The sequence below is a fragment of the Lynx canadensis genome, chromosome C1, assembly GCF_007474595.2.
Source record: "Lynx canadensis isolate LIC74 chromosome C1, mLynCan4.pri.v2, whole genome shotgun sequence".
NCBI lineage: Eukaryota > Metazoa > Chordata > Mammalia > Carnivora > Felidae > Lynx > Lynx canadensis.
Genome location: NC_044310.1, coordinates 14,876,187 through 14,895,790, shown reverse-complemented (window position 1 = coordinate 14,895,790; position 19,604 = coordinate 14,876,187). Strand labels below are relative to the sequence as shown.

At 52.9% G+C, this 19,604-nt stretch overlaps 1 protein-coding gene across 4 annotated transcripts in view; it reads left to right on the top strand.

Annotated features, from left to right (window-relative positions):
* Positions 1-19,604, top strand: part of KIF17 (kinesin family member 17) — a 47,419-nt gene that overhangs the window by 16,389 nt on the left and 11,426 nt on the right. For 2 of the 4 annotated variants that reach the window (XM_030327142.1, XM_030327141.1), the window contains exons 6-11: positions 2,717-2,826; positions 6,656-6,803; positions 8,062-8,615; positions 9,608-9,694; positions 10,799-11,010; positions 12,568-12,799. In XM_030327142.1, the coding sequence (XP_030183002.1) occupies positions 2,717-2,826; positions 6,656-6,803; positions 8,062-8,615; positions 9,608-9,694; positions 10,799-11,010; positions 12,568-12,799 (1,343 nt within the window). Of the gene's footprint in view, positions 1-2,716; positions 2,827-6,655; positions 6,804-8,061; positions 8,616-9,607; positions 9,695-10,076; positions 10,176-10,798; positions 11,011-12,567; positions 12,800-19,604 lie in introns of all 4 variants that reach the window. The other 2 variants (XM_030327137.1, XM_030327143.1) reach the window with 2 other exon arrangements.

Here is a 19,604-nt window from a genome sequence, read left to right as displayed (position 1 = left end):
CATTTACTCATTCATCTACCTACCCTTCCATCTACTTACCCACCCTCCCACCCCACTCCATTATTTATCCATCTACCCACTTAACCATCTACTCAGCAACCATCCGCTTAATCCGCCCATCCATCAACGCATTCTGTCTACCTGTCCCATCCATCCTACCATCCATACACCCACCCGCTGGTTCATTCCATGCTGTCATCCATTCTTTTTATCTGTGCTTCCACTCATCCCCCCACCCATCCATTCAAAGCTCACTGAGCACCCTCCTGTGTGTGGACCTGTGCCTCGGCAGTTCCCATCAGCCGCGGCCCTCAGCCCTGTGGTTCCTGGCCTGTTTCTGTCTTCAGCCAAACTTGAAACACTTGTGTCTTTCCCCAGCCCCGGTTGAGCCCCGACACAATGAGCCTGCCCTCGTCGTCCTCCTGTCCTCCTAGTTGTTCAGTCGGGGGATCCTGCCTCAGGCAGGCCTCCGGTGTCAGCTCACTTAGCCAACCCCCTCCCTCCTCCTTTTTATTTTTAATGTTTGTTTTATTTTTGAGAGAGGAGGAGGGGTGGGGGGGGGGAGAGAAAATCCTAAGCGGGCTGTACGCAGAGAGCAGTGAGCCCAATGTGGGGCTCTAACTCATGAACCACAAGATATGACCTGAGCCGAAGTCAGATGCTTAACCAACTGAGTCACCCAGATGCCCCATCCCCTCCCTCCTCCTTGAAACCCCTGGTTCCTGGATGCCCTGTGACCGGTGCCCCTCCTCCCTCTACTGCTGCTCGTCAGTGCTCCCCTCTCCCTACCCCCCTACAGGCTCACTAGGGTCGGTCCTCCATTGTCACCTCTCTCCATGCTCATTCCCAAGGTGGCTTTAAATGCCACCTCTGCGCCCCTGGCTCACATGTGACCCTTCAACTTGGCCATGGGACTTGTGTTGAGGTCTTAATTCATAAAGGAGACTGAGTGGGAGCTTGGAGAGGTCGGTGTTACTCATGATGCAGAGACGGGGAACACCACACGGGGCCACAGGGGGAAGCACTGGTGTTGGTCAGGAGCCAGGGAGGAGCAAGGGGATCCAGTGCAGAGCTGGATTTGGAGCCGTCAGTGGCGTTTCTGTGGGGAAGGCAGGGCGGGAGCAACCGCGTAGTGGCTGGTTTGAATAGTTCCGGGGCGCCCAGTGGCTCAGTTAAGTGTCCAACTTCAGCTCAGGTCATGGTCTTGCATTCATGAGTTTGAGCCCCGCGTCGGGCTCTGTGCCGACAGCTCAGAGCCCGGAGCCTGCTTCGGATTCTGTGCCTCCCTCTCTCTCTGCCCCTCCGCAGCTCACACTTTGTCTCTCAAAAATAAACATTAAAAAATTATAAAAAATTGAATAATTCCCGTGGGTTGGGGCTCAGGGGCAGTCCCTGCTCATCTAGTCCTGGCCCTCAGGGGTTTAGGGCAGGGGGAGCCCGGCTGGGACTGCGAGATAGAAGGGGGGTGTGGTGTGGACTTGGCGGTGCTTGGCTGGCACGTGAAAGGTGGGCTAATAACGACTGGCAGGTTGTTGACTCTAGGAATTAGCTGGCCCCGCGAGGGGCCGTCTCTCCCTGTCTGGCAAGTCCCCCACGATGTCAAATGTCACAAAGTACAGAATATGTAAAAAAACCAAAACACAACCAATTGCTACACAGTGGCCTCTGAATTCCGGACTTGAATAGCTAGCTGTTTAGTGTCATCGCCTGAGTGATGACAACACTCCCCTTCCGAGTGTTCAAGCCAGAAACCCTGGGGTCGCCCTTGGTTTCTCGTTTTTGCTCCAACCTGCATCCGATCCAGCAGTAGAGCTGGTTTCTACCTTTAAGATATGTCCAGAATCTGTCCACTGGTGTCCCCTGAGTCGCTAACGTCTCTTACCTGAATTGCTGCAAAGCACACCCACACCCCGGCAGGTATCCCGGAGTCTGCCCTTATGCCCCTCCGTGCATCCCCACACAGCAGCCTGGGAGGTCCTGTTCAAACGCGAGTCCTTTTATTGCCCTGCGCAAACCCTCGGCGGCCCGTTTACCCGAGTCAAAGCCAAAGCCCTCAGCGCAGCTTCCAACGACCCCACGATCCACCCCGTTCCCTCTTGACCTCCTCATCACCCATTCTCTCCCTTCCTTGCTCCACTCCAGCCACACTGGCTTCCTGGCCGTTTCTGGAACAGTCCAGGCTCTCGTCCGCCACAGGACCTTTGCACTCACTGCTCCCTTCGGTCTGGAAAGCTCTTCCCCAAGATCTCTGCCTACTTCTCTCTACCACTTCCTTCAGGTCACTGCCTTTGCCTTACCTTGTCTGAGAGGTCCTCCCGAGCACGCTGTTTAAATTGTAACCCTTCCCCTTGGATCTTACTCCTGAGCACCCTCCCTGCTTTCTTTCTCTTTCTAGAGCGCATCCCCTTGTACCGTGCTGGCATTTTGCTTATTTATTTTATGTGCCTTCTGTCTCCAATTGAAAACCCAATGTGGGTGTGGAGTTCTGTTTTGTTCAATGCCGTTTCCCCAGTGCCTAGAACATGCAGGTGCTTAAGAAATATTTGTTGAATGACTGAGTAAATTAGCATTTTGTGTAGAGACGTGCTTCAAATAAAGTCAATACTGTGAAGTCCGTTTTGAATAAGCATTTAGTTGTCTATTTATGGATTTCTGCTTAGTTCCTGCAAACTGTGTGCACCTTGGTCCCAGCCCTCGTTTTCCATCTGTCTCCCAGCCCTGCTGTCCAGTCAGGTACCCCTAAACCCTGTCCAGATCGAGGAGAAGCTGGTGCCCCCATCTGTGATCCAGCCTGACACAGAGGCCGAGAAGCAGCTGATTCGGGAGGTGAGCCACTGGGCAGGTGGGAGAATGGCTGGCAGGTGGGGCCATCTTGGAGCTCAGAAGGCTGAGGCTCAGAGAGGTGCCATGACTTGTCCAAGGTCATGTCGCTAAGGAGAGTCAGGGCTGCGATGTCAGCTCGGGGCCTGACTCCAGAGTGCAGTCCATTCCAGGTCAGGGCCTGTATGGGGAGAGCAGGGAGGGGGGTGGGGGGGTCTGCAGGAGTCTCTCCTCAGTACCCCAGGAGGAGGTGACTCTGGGTTGCTGGGAGTGGAGAAGGCCTTCCAGGTGGTGGCAATGGGCTGTCCCCAGGTGCGCGGTGTGGGGAGGCCAGAGTGGAAGGGAGTTGGGCCCCTCTGCAGGTGCCAATGAGCCAGGGGCTGAGAGCTGGGCAGTCCGGGTGGGCGGTGGGGAGCCCCCAGGCACTCATTTGACCAGTGGATATGTGGGGAGCTGGCCTCTCCAAAAAAGCTGTCACCTAGGGGCACCTGGGTCGTGCTCCCACATGTGCGCCTTCCAGCATCTCTGGGAACCAGCAGGGCAGGTAATAATAATCCACTGACTTACAGGTGTCGAGCTGATCCCTAGAGGGGGACTTACACAGCCAGACTCGGCAAAGCTTCCTAACTTCCTGTTTAGGCTCTGTCCTGACTGTAGGCCCTGCTGGTTTCCGGAGATTCCTGCCAGTTGAGGGCCCCATTCAGAGACCTCAGCGTGGGGATGGGACATTGGCTCTTTCCCGGTGGAGGCCGGGCAGGGACAGCTCTTCAGGGACGGGGGTCTGGACGCCTCTGCCTCTCGGCTGTAACCTCAGGTGGGATCAGCCCTGGGGCCCCTGGGAGCCCCAGCGGGGCTGTGGGGGCCTGGGGCCCAGCCTCTGGGGGGCAGATCGGGTAAGGCCTGGGAGTCTGAGTCCTGTGGGCTAGAGGACTGGGAGAAATCCACCCGAGTCCCCAAGGGCTGCCCATGGCAGGCAGAAGCTTTTACTCCTCGGGGAGAGGCCCGGTTGTGACCCCCGACGGACTTTGTCCTGGCCCCTGTGAAGGTTCTGGTTGCTCAGGGCTCATTGCCCTTCCTCTGCTGGCCTGGAGGCTCCTGGTGGGGATGTCAGGTCATCTCTGGAGTTCCGGGCCCAGCTCCTGGGGTGGTGCGGGTCGCTGGCCTCCTCCTCGTGGTATAACCCAGCGGACGCTACATCAGAGCCCTGTCGCCTGAGGCCACCGCCAAGGTTTTTTTCAGGCTCTGGTGTGTCTTCTGTGAGCCCCGCTTGGAGGAAGGGCTGAGGGTGTCTGTCTTCCCTCTCTCCTTCCTGCCCATTTCACTTATGACTCGTATTTATTGAGCACCTACTGTGTGCCTGCAACTGTGCTTTTCTTTCCATTCCAGAGCTAGTCAGGATGTTCAAGATAAGGGGGGTGGCCCTTGTGTGGGGCGGCGAGGGTACCGGGCCGGGGATGGGCCCAGCCGCGAGCTGGCGATGTGACTCTGTGGGCTCAGTCTCCCGGCTGCACCAGGAAAGCGGGCGGGGGCGGGGCGGGGTTTGGACCAGAAGAGTCCCAGCATCCGACCAGCTTTTACCTTCTGCAGGTGCAGTTCTTGGTGGGCTCTGTGACCTCGGGCAGGTTGTTCCAGCTCTCTGAGCCTGTGTCCTCGTCTCTAGAAACGGTGCAACAGCAGCTTTCCTGCTGCTGTGAGAGGGGGAGCCGAGGGGCGTCTTCTCGCCATTGGGCTGTGGAACAGGCACGAGGCAGGATTTGGGGGGCTGGGTTTGCCCTCCAGCCCCCTACCCAATCATCAGCAGGCATTGAGCCCCTGCCGGTGCCGGGCCCCGTAGCTGGAGGTGCGCGTGGGGCCACGGAAAAACGTACCGAGTCCTGGAGTTCTGAGTGCTGGAGGGAACAGGGCATATGTTCTGTGACTGCAGAGGCCTCACACCGAGAGAGAAGTCTGCGGTGCAGGAGGGAGGTGGGGATTGAAAGAGCAAAGTCACCGAGTGGGCGGCTTGGCTTCGGATGGACGCGCCATCTGGAGATGACAGGAAGCTGTGGGCTGGGAAGCGAGGGCCCGCTTCCGTGTTCTCAAGAGAGGAAGGGGTGGAGGGCTGCCGCGGTCAGAGAGCGGAAGGACCCAGGAGGGGCACCAGGCCACCTCAGCGGTCCTCTGTGGTGCGGGGTCACACATTTACAACTGGGACTAGAAGTTGGTACTGCCGTATGTGTGCCTGTGCGTGCCCGCACGTGCACACGTGTGCTCGTGCATGTAGACGTGTGTGCGTGCGTGTGCGCGCGTGTGTAGGCATGGGTGTGTGGGCGTGTGCACACATACACCTGCATCTCCAGCCAGGGGTTACCGGTGTGTAGGTGTGACCAGGCTGGGGCCTGGGTTTCACTGGGGCCGGGGCCGCGCTGGGAGGGAGCCGTGGAGGGGGCTGGGCGAGGGAGCCAGGGGTGCTTGCCGAGGGCCGAGTCTCGCGTGGGGCCCGGGGGGAAGCTGGGGGCAAGGGCAGGGGACACTGAGAAAGCGGACGGGGTGTAGGAGGTCTCCTCGTGGCCACCCCACCAGAGAGCTGCGTGGTTCTGGGCAGGCCGTGGAACGTCCCTGGGCCTCCAGAACCCTGTGTGCTGCCCTGAGTCTCAAACGCGTCTCAGATGTGGCATAGAACACGCAGTCACGGTTTAATGATCCTCTGTCCCCTTCTGTCCCTCCTCCCCGAGAGCCCACGTCATAGTGTCTGTACTGTTGTAGAATTCTGTGCTTGTTCTGTGATTCTGGAAGGGTCCTGGCCAGGTGGGCACGGCACAGGAGCTCTCTCTCCCCTAGTGGCTCCGTGACACTCAAGGTCATGTACCGTCATTAGCTCATAACCCCCAGCCCCGCCTGTGGGAGACGTGCATCAGCAGCTGAGTAGTCTGGTTACTGGCCAGCAGTCTGCTCCGTGCACTTGCTGGTTCGAGGGTTAGCCACCGAGCCCCTCCTCTGTGCTAGGCACTGAGGAGAGAGTGCTTGCTGTGTGGCAGGGGAGCTGGACGATAAACCTGTACTCGACTAAATGGAGAGAACCACGGGAAGCTCATGACCCATTCCAAGAAGAAATCAGTGAAGTGACAGGGTGGTCAGGGAGGGCCTCTGGGAGGAGGTGTTACTGAGTTGAGGTCTGAAGGAACAGCTTGCTGGGGGTGGGGGAGCAAGGGCAAAGGCCCTGAGGCAGGAAGGATGTGGGGCTGGGGCTGTCTAGGAATGGACAGTGGCCCGTGTGCCCAATGTGGCAAAAATGAGGTCTAGTCAAGGGGCAGATGGCCCAGATCACTGGGGACTGGGGTCAAATGGAGAAGCTTTTGTCCTCCAACATAGGAAGCCGTTGAAACCTGGCCTAACAGACGGGAATGAGGGTGCCATGTGGAGAAAGTTTTGGGGCAGGGGCAAGAGTGGAGGAGGGGGATGGGCTGGGAGGCTCTTTGGACCAGAGCTGACGGTGACAGCAAAGATGGAGGGAGAAGCAGAGAAATAAAAATGTATTTCGTGCTCAACTGCTTGAGAGCTACTTGGCTAAAACGTATTTATTGACCTGCACAGGCCTTCATGATATATTGCTTTGTGGAAAGATAGATTACAGCCAAATCTTAGATAATTAGCCTGTTAAAAATGGAGAATGAAGTTCAGAAGGGTTTTCACCAGCCAGTAATCACCCCAGGGTCGTGTAGGCCATTTTAACTCCGTGCTTGTGGTTTATCGGTATTTCCTGGGCTGTTTGAATGACAGAAACACGGAAGGCTGCGTTTTGACCCCCTGATGTGACGCGGCACCCCCCCCCTCCCATATCGCCCCCCACTCCCAGGAGTACGAGGAGCGCCTGGCCCGGCTGAGGGCCGACTACGAGGCGGAGCAGGAGTCCAGGGCCCGGCTGGAGGAGGACATCACTGCCATGCGCAACTCGTATGACGTGAAGCTGTCCGCGCTGGAGGAAAACCTGCGAAAGGAGACAAGTGGGTGGCCAGCTGGCTCCCCTCCCCATTTTACTAACTGACATTTGTAGAGCACTTTCTACACACTATCCTCGCTTTATAGGTGAGGAAACTGAGGCACAGAGAGGGTAAGTAAATTGTCCGTGGTTACACAGCTGGTAAAGTGGCGTCAGGATTGGAACCCAGGCAGTGTTCTCACCCACGCAGCGTTGCATCTGTGACGCCTTGGCCTCAGGCTGGGTTGACTTATCACCCGTGTTTCACGGGTGAGTTCCTTCCCCCGGTTTCTGTATTTTTCTAGTCTCCTCTCCCTTTTGAGCCTCTCTGTTATCCAAGCAAACACACCCCAAAATAAGGGCTCCGTGACTAGTGAGAACTTGTGCCTTGCTAAAGATTTTTGTTGTCTTTTTGACATTCTAGAATGTTCCACCCTACCACTATCATTCAAATACCTGTGCCACCAGGCAACTCAGACCTCCTAGGACGCCCCCAAATACTGTAAAATCCTTCTTGTATTGATGACAATATTGGCCAATCGTGGGGACCATTTATGGGGCATTACTGGGTGCCAGGTGCCCCCTCAGTGAGTTAGGATGCACTGAATCCTCACGTTGCCAGGGTGCAAACTGAGGCTTGGGGAGCATCAGGACACAGCGACAGAGGAGTGGGTGGGTGTAGTGCCCATGGGCTGGGAGCACTGAGGAGGCCTGTGTGACTGCAGTCTCGTGCAGGCTGGCAGACCCAGAGGAGAGGGGAAGGGCAGGTTCTAGCATTTTCTGTCCTTCAGAGCGCTTCTCCAGTCCGCTTTGAACATTAAGCTTCGGAGTGATTTTATTTGCCCTACCCTTCATCCACAGTGTTCACTGAACTCCCACGGGTCTAGTGTATCCTGTGGACGAGGGCCCTGAGCCGGGTGCCCCTGCAGGGGCCCCTCGGGGTCTCGTGTGTGAAGTCTGCTCGCCGATCAGGAGCTCTCAGCAATAGACCCACAGGGCAGTCACCTTATGTGATAAGAGCGGTTCCAAGGCAGGGTGGTAAGAGCCCAGCACCTAGTGGCTGGGGAGGTCAGAGAATGGACAGCTCATGGTGCCAGTCAGGGAAGACTTCCTGGAAGAGGTGAAGGAAATGGGGTGTGAGTTCTGATAGAGATGGGAGGCCAGGATTTGGGGGCCCGGGAGGCTCTGTTAAGCCTGTCCCTTAGAGATGGTGTGCGTGGGCCGGCTCCCAGGGGGCCCCTCATCCTACTCTGGAAGAAACTAAAGGGAGTCTCCATTTGCAGAGGCTGTCCTGAAGGCGGGGGTCCTCAAGGCCCAGGGCACGTCCAGGGCTGAGTTTGCCAACATGTCTGAGGACTCACCCACGTTCCACTACGAGACGGCCGTGAAACCCGAGGTCTACTCCCTGCCGCGCACTCTGCCCGGCGAGCACGTCTCCAGGACTGAGGTTTCTCCCAGCTTCGAGGAGCTGCCCGAGGCGGAGACCTCCAAGTCTGACGTGTCTCTGGGGTCTGACAAGTCTTTCGCACTCGAGGAAACCTCCGTGTCCGAGGCCTTCCTGGGGCCTCGGGAGCCCTCCGACCTGGAGTTCTTCATGCCCGAGGTGGAGGCCAAGGGCAGATATTCCCCAGACGGGTATCTCAGCCAGGAGGCCGCGGGGCCCCTGCTGCAGGAGGGGTGCGTCCCCGAGGAAGAGGAACCACAGCGGATCGCCCTGGAGCTGTTACCAGGCCTGCACGACCCGTTTGCCGAGGTGGAAGCCAAGCTGGCCAGGCTGTCCTCCGCCGTGGTGGCAGCCGAGGTGCCCCTGGCAGACGTACCCAAGGTCCCCGCACAGGTAGCTGATGTCACCCGGGCTCCCGGGCAGAAACTCAGCGGGCAGAGCTCAGCTGGGGGCACACAGGTCGCTGGGCACGGGCAGATGTCTAACCTCCGGGGCCCTGGCCCCCCGCTGCCACCTCTGCAGTGGCTCTGGCTTGGTGGCGGCTCGTGGGCACCGGTGTTCAGGGGTCCAGGAAGGGAGAAGCTCTGTCTCATGCTCTGTAAGCCGGTAGGGGAGGGGGGAGGGAGGCAGGAGGCTTTGCCAGGTGGGCGCCCGTTCTGCTGAGGGAGGGACACCAATTTGGGGGATTTGCTGAGTTGCCATGGTTACGCTGTTTCCAGGCCCAAAGGAGCTGGAGGAGGCCTTGGCCGCCCTCGTGCTCTGGCAGGCTGGGGTCTGCGGGAAGGCAGCCACCAGTCAGGGACCCCCCCAGGGATCTGGTGGGGCCACTCTTCCATCCTGTCCCCTTTCCACCCGCTGTGATGTTTTAGATTCCTTTCCTCTTCTCCCCCTTTTGGTCTTTTTCCTTTCCTTTGTTCTTTTCCTTTTCCTTTCCTTTCCTTTCCTTGCCTGCATGTGCATGTACATGCGTGTGCACGTGTGCGTGTGTGTGTGTAAAGAGCGCAGGCCTTTGAGTCAGACAGACCCGGGTTAAATCCCGGCCCTACCGCTCACTTAGTTGTGTGGCCTTGGGCAGTCACCTTTCTGGGCCTTGCTTTCCCCTTCTGTAAAATGGGGATGCTGACGCGTGTTTCACCCGAAGTATTGCAAGCAGGGAGCACAGGGGAGCATACTCCCTCCCCGTTTCTCTCTTCCCTGTTCTCTCATCTCCTCGCCCCTGCTCCCCACCCATCCCCTCAGCGGTGACAGGCAGGAGGAGCTGGTGGCTTGATGAGGCCTGGGGCTGGGGGTGTGGGGCACTGAAGGGGAGGTCAGGGAGCTGAGGTTGATTCTGGCCCACTGTCCCTCCGCCCCCCCCCCCCCGCCACTCCCCATCCTCCTGCAAGCACCCCTCCCTGACGGATCTGCTGGGGCCCGGGCATGGTGACATTAGGTCTGAAGCTGAGACAGCTGACTACCTCCTGCTCAAGACTGTGAGTTCCCCGCTGGGCCGACCCTCAGGTGGGGGGAGGAATCCCAGGAGCCTGGGTCTTCCTGTGACACTCTGGGCCTCAGTGTCCTCAACCACAAAACAGAGACAATGACCCCAGCCCTCCCCCAGCTTATCAGGGATGGCCTGTTGCAAAGTGGTGTACAAATGGAGGAACCGTCCTATCTCTTATTATTGATGTGGTTAAGAGGCCACTGCTTAGCAGCTTTCTGACTCCCCTTGGCCTCAGAAGCCCATCTAGAGCACAGAGGCCCAGTGTGTGCTGAGGGCAGGGGCGTGGGTCCCCCAGGCACTGGCAGGGACTGCCTGGGTCCCGTTTCGAACACTGCTGCTCTCAGACCCTGCCCTTTTCTCTTCTGCTTAAGGAAGCACAAAAGGCCACAGGGAGTGAGGGGAAGGATTTAAGTCTGCCCACATGTGTGGAGAGAGAAAACTATCTGCCAGACTCTGGACAGGATCACTGGGTAGGAGCCGGCACACTTCAGGTTCTCAGTAGATGAGACACGGGGTGGCTAGGGGAGCCCTGGTTGTAAGGTGACGTTGAGATGGGACCCGAGCAGGAGGAAGGGGCCAGAGCAGAGCATCAAGCCAGGGGGGATGGCCTGTGCCAAAGTCCTGTGGCTGGGAACATCTCGACTTTCTCAGCAATGGGAAAATGAGGCCAGAGAAGCAGCAGGGTGAGGGGTGGAGAGAGGCGGGGCGGGGGGGGGGGTGAGGCAGGGAGAGGCACTGGGGGCCTGAAGGCTATGGAAGCAGGATTTAACTGCAAACGCACTGCGAATCTGTAAAAGGTTCTCTTCGGGAAAGGGCTGGGATTGGTACATATTTGGAGAAAACTGCCTGGCTGCCGTGGAGAGCCTGGGTCTTCAGGGGCGGAAGAGCAAGACTGTTTTGGGGTGTTGGAAGAAATGGTGGCAGTAGGAACCCAACTGGGCGCATTTTTGTACAACTGGGTGCCTCCAAACCAGAAGCGATCCATCCCAGATCGCGAGGGACCCAGACACCGCCATCTGGGATTGAGGCCGCTGTGAGCCGGCGTCCAGGGGCCGGCTTCTCTGCCTCCACTTTGGTTTCTCTTTGCGCTCAGGAGGTTGACCAGGGTCCAGAAATGGCCGAGGAGGTGGTGTCGGCAGCAGAGCCTGGCGTAGGGGCCGAGGCTGAGGCCTGGGGGGCCTTGGAGGCTCAGCCTCAGCCCTCGCTGGTCATGACGAGCGGGAGAAGGGACAGTGTGGGCACGGAGGTGGCGGTGCTGACCGACGACCTGCTGCCCGCCGTGGGCCAGCAGCAGGTGCTTGCCCGGTAAGTGCTGGTGCTTGGGGCTGGCGGGACCCTGTGGCGAAGCAGGACGGAGCTATGTCCTGGGCATGGGGGCGGGGGTGCCCAGAGAGTCTTCACTGAGCCCCCATCCAGATCCCCTCCTGACGGAGGCCGGACACGCCCCGATCCTCTGTCCAGGAGCAGAGGGGCAGGGATGGTGCTGATCAGCGGGGCGGGCAGGGCTCTGCTCGGGGAGCCGCACGGGCGCCACCAGCCTCCATCAGGCACCTGCTCCAGGAGGAAGGGAGGGGACTGTTGTCTGCCTGGCATCCGCAGGGCCTGGCTATCAGGTTTCAGGAATCCCAGGGCAGGATGATGTAGGCTTTCCTCAGCTCCCAGCCCGCCTCCAGTGCCCTCCCGATGTCACACCTAGGACTGGCCACCCCAAACGCCCTCAGCCGCTGCCGCCTGGGGAGCTGGGCTTGCTTCCCTCCGTGCAAATCCCTTAACATTTCCGAGCCTTGGTTCTCACTTCTGTGAATGTGAATAATGTCAGGCCCACCTCTGTGACAAAGTCAGCACCATGGTCAGGGGCTCAGCCTCCTCCTAGTGGTGGCAAACTCCATCCCACAGGCCACAGTTCAGACGTGAACTGAGCAGCAACTACGTACCGGGCACCAGGCGCAAGGAAGAACCAGCTGCTGACTTGGCTTTCAAGGGGCTCACGGTCCAGGGGGAGGCAGATACCCAGGCCCAGGGAGGGCCAGCTTCTGTAGCAAAGAAAAGCAAGTGGTTGTGCAGTCGCCTGCCTTGGTTCCCGTCCGCCTCCACCACTACCTCCCACTACCTCCTGGGGCCAACTTTAAGCCTCCCTGTGCCTCGGCTTCTTGAGAAGCTCGTCACGAGGGTCCAAGGAGACACTGCCTGCAGAGACCCAGCTTCGGGCACCAAGGGAACACTCAGCACATGTGACGGTGTTCAGGGTGTGGTCTGGAGGATGGTCAGGGAAGGCTTCTTCTGTTTCTTCGAGTAGTTTTGCTCAGCTACACCTGAGTGAGGTTTGCAGGACAGAGGCCTCAGGGTGGCCTTTGGGATACAGGGCACAGCCCCAGGCAGCACGAAAGTGCCGCGCAGGGGACAGTCTGGCTGTTTGGAGGACAAGCAGCGAGTGACGCTGGAGTGAGTGGGTTGGGGGGCCGCAGAGGGAGATGATGAAGCGCCTGCCCGGATGCGCTGAATGTTGTTCCCATCTCAGGGCTACTCTAATCGTGCAGGTCGCCGGGGCGCACGGCTGCGAGCCTGCTGTACTGGGGGAAAACCATGGGCCCTGGGAGGCCCCTGGCGGGTGGCGGGTGGGTTGGCTCTGGATCCGCAGGGAGATTCTCGTCCGTCCTGTCGTGCAGTTGAGCGCACGGGCTTGGACTTGGGCAGATCTGCTTGGACCCCTGGTTCCGACCCTGGCCAGGGGCTTGGCCTCTCTGAACCTGTGTCCATCTGTGCGACGGGTTGTTGCATGGACTCTGAGATGTCCCGCTGGACAGCAAGGGCGCGGCGATGGCCAGATACCGTCACGTGTGCTTTCTTCTCTGTGCCCGGCAGTCTGCAGCTGTTGGAGCAGCAGGTGGTCGGCGGGGAGCAGGCCAAGAACAAGGACCTGAAGGAGAGGCACAAGCGGAGGAAGCGGTATGCGGACGAGCGCAAAAGGCAGCTGGTGGCAGCCTTGCAGAACTCGGATGAGGACGGCAGGGACTGGGTGCTGCTCAACGTCTACGACTCCATCCAGGAGGAGGTGCGCGCCAAGAGCAAGCTGCTGGAGAAGATACAGAGGAAGGTGAGGCCCCAGCCCTGCCCGCCCCACCCTGCCCGCGGGCGTTCATGGTTCCGGGCCTGCCGTGGAAGCAGTCACAGCGACAGACGTGTCTGTGCTGGGAGGGCGTGTATGACACAGAGCACAGCAGAGAAACCAGAGGACGGTGCCAGCCGGTGGGAGTGCCGCGAAGAGAATACTAGGGGAGAGTGGCTTTATTTTTATTTTTTCATTTTTTAAAGGTTTGTATTTATTTAATTTATTTATTTGCTTATTTATTTTTATTTTTTAATTTAATTTTTTTTAAATTTACACCCAAATTAGTTAGCATATACCGCAACAATGATTTCAGGAGTAGATTCCTTAATGCCCCTTCCCCATTTAGCCCATCCCTCCTCCCACAACCCCTCCAGTAACCCTCAGTTTGTTCTCCATATTTATGAGTCTCTTCTGTTTTGTCCCCCTCCTTGTTTTTGTATTATTTTTGCTTCCCTTCCCTTATGCTCATCTGTTTTGTCTCTTAAAGTCCTCATATGAGTGAAGTCATATGATTTATGTCTTTCTCTGACTGACTAATTTCACTTAGCATAATACCCTCCAGTTCCATCCACGTGGTTGCAAATGGCAACTTTTCATTCTTTTTGATTGGCGAGTAATACTCCATTGTGTATATATACCACATTTTCTTTATCCATTCATCCATCGATGGACATTTGGGCTCTTTCCATACTTTGGCTATTGTTGATAGTGTTGCTATAAACACGGGGGGTACATATGTCCCTTCAAAAGAGCACACCTGTATCCCTTGGATAAATGCCTAGTAGTGCAATTGCTGGGTCGTAGGGTAGTTCTATTTTTAGTTTTTTGAGGAACCTCCATGCTGTTTTCCAGCATGGCTGCACCAGCTTGCATTGCCACCAACAATGCAAAAGAGATCCTCTTACTCTGCATCCTCGCCAACATCTGTTGTTGCCTGAGTTATTCATGTTAGCCATTCCGACAGGTGTGAGGTGGTATCTCATTGTGGTTTTGATTTGTATTTCCCTGATGATGAGTGATGTTGAGCATTTTTTCATGTGTCGGTTGGCCATCTGGATGTCTTCCTTGGAGAAGTGTCTATTCATGTCTTTTGCCCATTTCTTCACTGGATTATTTGTTTTTTGGGTGTTGAGTTTGATAAGTTCTTTATAGATTTTGGATACTAACCCTTTATCTGATATGTCATTTGCAAATATCTTCTCCCATTCCGTCGTTTGCCTTTTAGCTTTGCTGATTGTTTCCTTCGCTGTGCAGAAGCTTTTTATTTTGATGAGGTCCTAGTAGTTCATTTTTGCTTTTGTTTTCCTTGCCTCCGGAGACGTGTTGAGTAAGAAGTTGCTGCGGCCAAGATCAAACACGTTTTTGCCTGCTTTCTCCTCGAGGATTTTGATGGCTTCCTGTCTTACGTTTAGGTCTTTCATCCATTTTGAGTTTATTTTTGTGTCTGGTGTAAGAAAGTGGTCCAGGTTCATTCTTCTGCATGTGGCTGTCCAGTTTTCCCAGCACCATTTGCTGAAGAGACTGTCTTTACTCCATTGGATATTCTTTCCTGCTTTGTCAAAGATTAGTTGGCTATACATTTGTGGGTCCATTTCTGGGTTCTCTATTCTGTTCCATTGATCTGAGTGTTTGTTCTTGTGCCAGTATCATACTGTCTTGATTATTACAGCTTTGTAGTATAGCTTGAAGTCCGGGATTGTGATGCCTCCTGCTTTGGTTTTCTTTTTCAAGATTGCTTTGGCTATTTGGGGCTTTTTCTGGTTCCATGCAAATTTTTGGATTATTTGTTCCAGCTCTGTGAAGAATGCTGGTGTTATTTTGATAGGGATTGCATTGAATATGTAGATTGCTTTGGGTAGTATCAACATTTAAAAAAAAATTTTTTTTTTAACGTTTATTCATCTTTGAGACAGAGAGAGAGGGAGCGTGAGTGGGGGAGGAGCAGAAAGAGAGGGAGACACAGAATCTGAAGCAGGCTCCAGGCTCTGAGCTGTCAGCACAGAATTCAGTGCGGGACCCGAACTCACTGGCTGTGAGATCATGACCTGAGCCGAAGTCGGAAGCTGGATGCTTAACTGACTGAGCCACCCAGGCGCCTCCCCACCTTCTTTTTTTTAAGGGTAGTATAGACATTTTAACAATATTTGTTCTTCCTATCCAGGAGCATGGAATCTTTTTCCATTTTTTGCGTCTTCTTCAATTTCTTCCATAAGCTTTCTATAGTTTTCAGTGTATTGATTTTTCACCTCTTTGGTTAGATTTATTCCTAGGTATTTTATGGTTTTTGGTGCAATTGTAAACGGGATCGATTACTTGATTTCTCTTTTTGTCACTTCATTGTTGGTGTATAGGAATGCAGCCGATTTCTGTGCATTGATTTTATATCCTGCAACTTTGCTGAATTCATGAATCAATTCAAGCAGTTTTTTGGTGGAATCTTTAGGGTTTTCCATATAGAGTATCATGTCATCTGCGAAGAGTGAAAGTTTGACCTCCTCCTGGCCAATTTGGATGCCTTTTATTTCTTTGTGTTGTCTGATTGCAGAGGCTAAGACTTCCAATACTATGTTGGATAACAGTGGCGAGAGTGGACATCTCTGTCTTCTTCCTGACCTTAGGGGGAAAGCTCTCAGTTTTTCCCCATTGAGGATGATATTAGCGTTGGGTCGTTCATCTACAGCTTTTATGATCACAAGGTATGATCCTTCTATCCCTACTTTCTTGAGGATTTTTATCAAGAAAGGATGCTATATCTTGTCAAATGCTTTCTCTGCATCTATCGAGAGGATCATATGGTTCTTGTCCTTTCTTTTATTGATGTGATGAATCACATTAATTGTTTTGCGGATATTGAACCAGCCCTGTGTCCCAGGTGTAAACCCCACTTGGTCATGGTGAATAATTTTTTTTAATGTATTGTTGGATCCGGTTGGCTAATATCTTGTTGAGGATTTTTGCATCCATGTTCATCAGGGAAATTGGTCTATAGTTCTTTTTCGTGGAGTCTCTGTCTGGTTTTGGAATCAAGGTAATGCTGGCTTCATAGAACTAGTTTGGAAGTTTCCCTTCCTTTTCTATTTTTTGGAACAGCTTCAAGAAAATAGGTGTTAACTCTTCCTTGAATGTTTGGTAGAATTCCCCTGGAAAGCCATCTGGCCCTGGACTCTTGTTTTTTGGAAGATTTTTGATTACGAATTCGATTTCCTTACTGGTTATGGGTCTGTTCAAATTTTCTATTTCTTCCTGTTTCAGTTTTGGTAGTGTATATGTTTCTAGGAATTTGTCCATTTTTTCCAGATTGCCCATTTTATTGGCATATAATTGCTCATAATATTCTCTTATTATTGTTTTTATTTGTGCTGTGTTGGTTTTGATCTCTCCTGTTTCATTCTTGATTTTATTTATTTGGGTCCTTTCCTTTTTCTTTTTGATCAGACTGGGTAGTGGTTTATCAATTTTGTTAATTCTTTCAAAGAGCCAACTTCTCGTTTCATTGATCTGTTCTATTGTTTTTTTGGTTTTGATAGCATTAATTTCTGCTGTAATCTTTATTATTTCATGTCTTCTGCTGTTTTTGGGTTTTATTTGCTGTTCTTTTTCCAGCTCGTTAAGGCGTAAGGTTAGGTTGTGTATCTGAGATCTTTCTTCCTTCTTTAGGAAGGCCTGGATTGCTATATACTTTCCTCTTATGACCGCCTTTGCTGCGTCCCAGAGGTTTTGGGTTGTGGTGTTATCATTTTCATTGGCTTCCATATACTTTTTAATTTCCTCTTTAACTTCATTCATTAGTAGGATGTTCTTCAGTCTCCAAGTATTTGTTACCTTTTCAATTTTTTTGTTGTGGTTGATTTCCAGTTTCATAGCATTGTGGTCTGAAAATATGCACGGTATGATCTCGACCTTTTTGTGCTTGCTGAGGGCTGATTTGTATCCCAGTATGTGGTCTATTCTGGAGAACATTCCATGTGCACTGGAGAAGAATGTATATTCTGCTGCTTTAGGATGAAATGTTCTGAATATATCTGTTAAGTCCATCTGGCCCAGTGTGTCATTCAAAGCCATTGTTTCCTTGTTGATTTTCTGCTTAGATGATCTATCCATTGCTGTGAGTGGGGTGTTGAAGTGCCCTACTATTATGGTATTACTATTGATGAGTTTCTTTATGTTTGTGATTAACTGATTTATATGTTTGGGTGCTTTCACATTTGGCGCATAAATGTTTACAGTTGGTAGGTCTTCTTGGTCTATAGACCCCTTGATTATGATATAATGCCCTTCTGCATCTCTTGACACAGTCTTTATTTTAAAGTCTAGATTGTCTGATATAAGTATGGCTACTCCGGCTTTCTTTTGTTGACCATTAGCATGATAGATGGTTCTCCATCCCCTGACTTTCAATCTGAAGGTGTCTTTAGGTCTAAAGTGGGTCTCTTGTAAACAGCATATAGATGGATCTTGTTTTCTTATCCATTCTGTTACCCTATATCTTTTGTTGGGAGCATTGAGTCCATTGACGTTTAGAGTGACTACTGAAAGATATGAATTTATTGCCATTGTGATGCTTGTAGAGTTGGAGTTTCTGGTGGTGTTCTCTGGTCCTTTCTAATCTTTGTTGCTTTTGGTATTTATTTATTTATTTACTTATTTATTTATTTATATTTTCATCTTTTCTCCCCTCAGAGAGTCCCCCTTAAAATTTCTTGCAGGGCTGGTTTAGTGGTCACAAACTCCTTTAATTTTTGTTTGCCTGGGAAACTTTTTATCTCTCCTTCTATTTTGAGTGACAGCCTTGCTGGATAAAGAATTCTTGGCTGGGGCGCCTGGGTGGCTCAGTCGGTTAAGCGTCCGACTTCAGCTCAGGTCATGATCTCGCGGTCCATGAGTTCGAGCCCCGCATCGGGCTCTGTGCTGACAGCTCAGAGCCTGGAGCCTGTTTCGGATTCTGTGTCTCCCTCTCTCTCTGATACTCCCCCATTCATGCTCTGTCTCTCTCTGTCTCAAAAATAAATAAACGTTAAAAAAAAATTAAAAAAAAAAAAAAAGAATTCTTGGCTGCATATTTTTCTGATTCAGCACATTGAATATATCCTGCCCCTCCTTTCTGGCCGGCCAAGTTTCTGTGGAGGTCTGCTGCAAAAAGGTTTTTTTTTTTTTTTTTTTAATGTTTTTATTTATTTTCGAAGAAGAGAGAGAGAGACACAGCATGAGCAGGGGAGGAGCAGAGAGAGGGAGACACAGAATCAGAAGCAGGCTCCAGGCTCTGAGCTGTCAGCACAGAGCCCTACGCGGGGCTCGAACTCACAAACTGTGAGATAATGACCTCAGCTGAAGTCGGACGCTTAACCGACTGAGCCACCCAGGCGCCCCAAAAAGGTTTTTTATTTATTTTAAGACACAGAGAGAGAGCAAGGGAGGGAGGGGCAGAGAGAGAGGCAGAGAGAGAATCCCAAGCAGGCTCCGGATTTTCAGCACAGAGCCCAATGCAGGGCTCGAACTCACAAACCGTGAGATCATGACCTGAGCCGAAACCAGGAGTCGGACGCTTAACTAACCGAGCCACCCACCCACTCCTTTTTCTTTTCATTTTGATTGAAGTATAAACATACAAATCACAAATGTGCAACATAATTCATTTCCGCAAAGTGAATGCGCCCATGAACCCAGCACCCTCGTCAAGGAACTGAGCATTAAGAGAACCCCAGAAGTTCCTGGGGCCACCTTGGGTGGGGGGCAGGGAGGTTCTCACGGAGGCGGTGACTTCTGAGGTGGGACCTGAGCATTAAGAAAGGCCGGGCCCTGCCGTATGTCGTGACCTGAAGGAAGAGGCTTCCAGGCCGAGAGAGGGGCCAGTGCCGAGAATGTCAGTGGCTCCAGGAGCAGAAAGGACGTGAATGGACTGAGCGCAGGGAGTGAGGACAAGACAGAGGAGGACGAGTTGGCACCTGCTTCCCTCGGAGCGCCCTCGGGCGCCCTGGGCCCCATCACGTCCCCCTCGGCTAACCCTCATCCCCACCCACACCACCAACCAAACGATCTCGATCTCGCCAAAGTGGAAGCTGATGCTTTTCTCTTTGAACCTCTGTAGTTTTTAAATTTTCTTGGCTATTTTCATGCTTTTTCTTTTTCTTTTAAGTTTACTTATTTATTTTGAGAGAGAGAGAGAGAGAGAGAGAGAGAGAGAGAGAGAGAGAATCCCAAGCAGGCTCCACACTGTCAGCGCAGAACCCCATGAGGGGCTTGAACTCATGAACCGTGAGATCGTCAGCTGAGCTGAAATCGGACCCTTAACTGACTGAGCCACCCAGGCGCCCCTCATGGTTTTTCTCAATACCCTTTTTATGTTTTCAGCCAAATCTGTTCTTCCCAGGATATCTTGTAATTTTTCTTTAATTTTTAAACTTTTTAAATTCTTTCTGGAGTTTGGTTAATGTCTCATTTTACATCTTCTTCACTTTTTTCATCCATTTCCACTTTAAGTGTTTGGATTGCTGACTTGAAATTTCCCTATGTGAATTTAAGGAGATTTTGTGCACGTTGGGATGCTGGGTAACATTTTGGTTCTGCGTGCTTGTGCTCTGGGGGGGAATTTTCTTCTTCTGAAATGCTTTGATTTTCATTTTCTGTTTCTCATAGTAACTTTGATTAGCTGCCTCTGCTCTTTTCTGTTTATTTCGCAATGTCTTGTGTTTTCTGCACTTTCGGTACCAGCTGGAAGCAGGAGGTGAAGGTTTGGGCTGCTGGCTAGGTTTGCTCAGTCGATAGCACACTCTTCTGTTCGTATGGTGAAGTG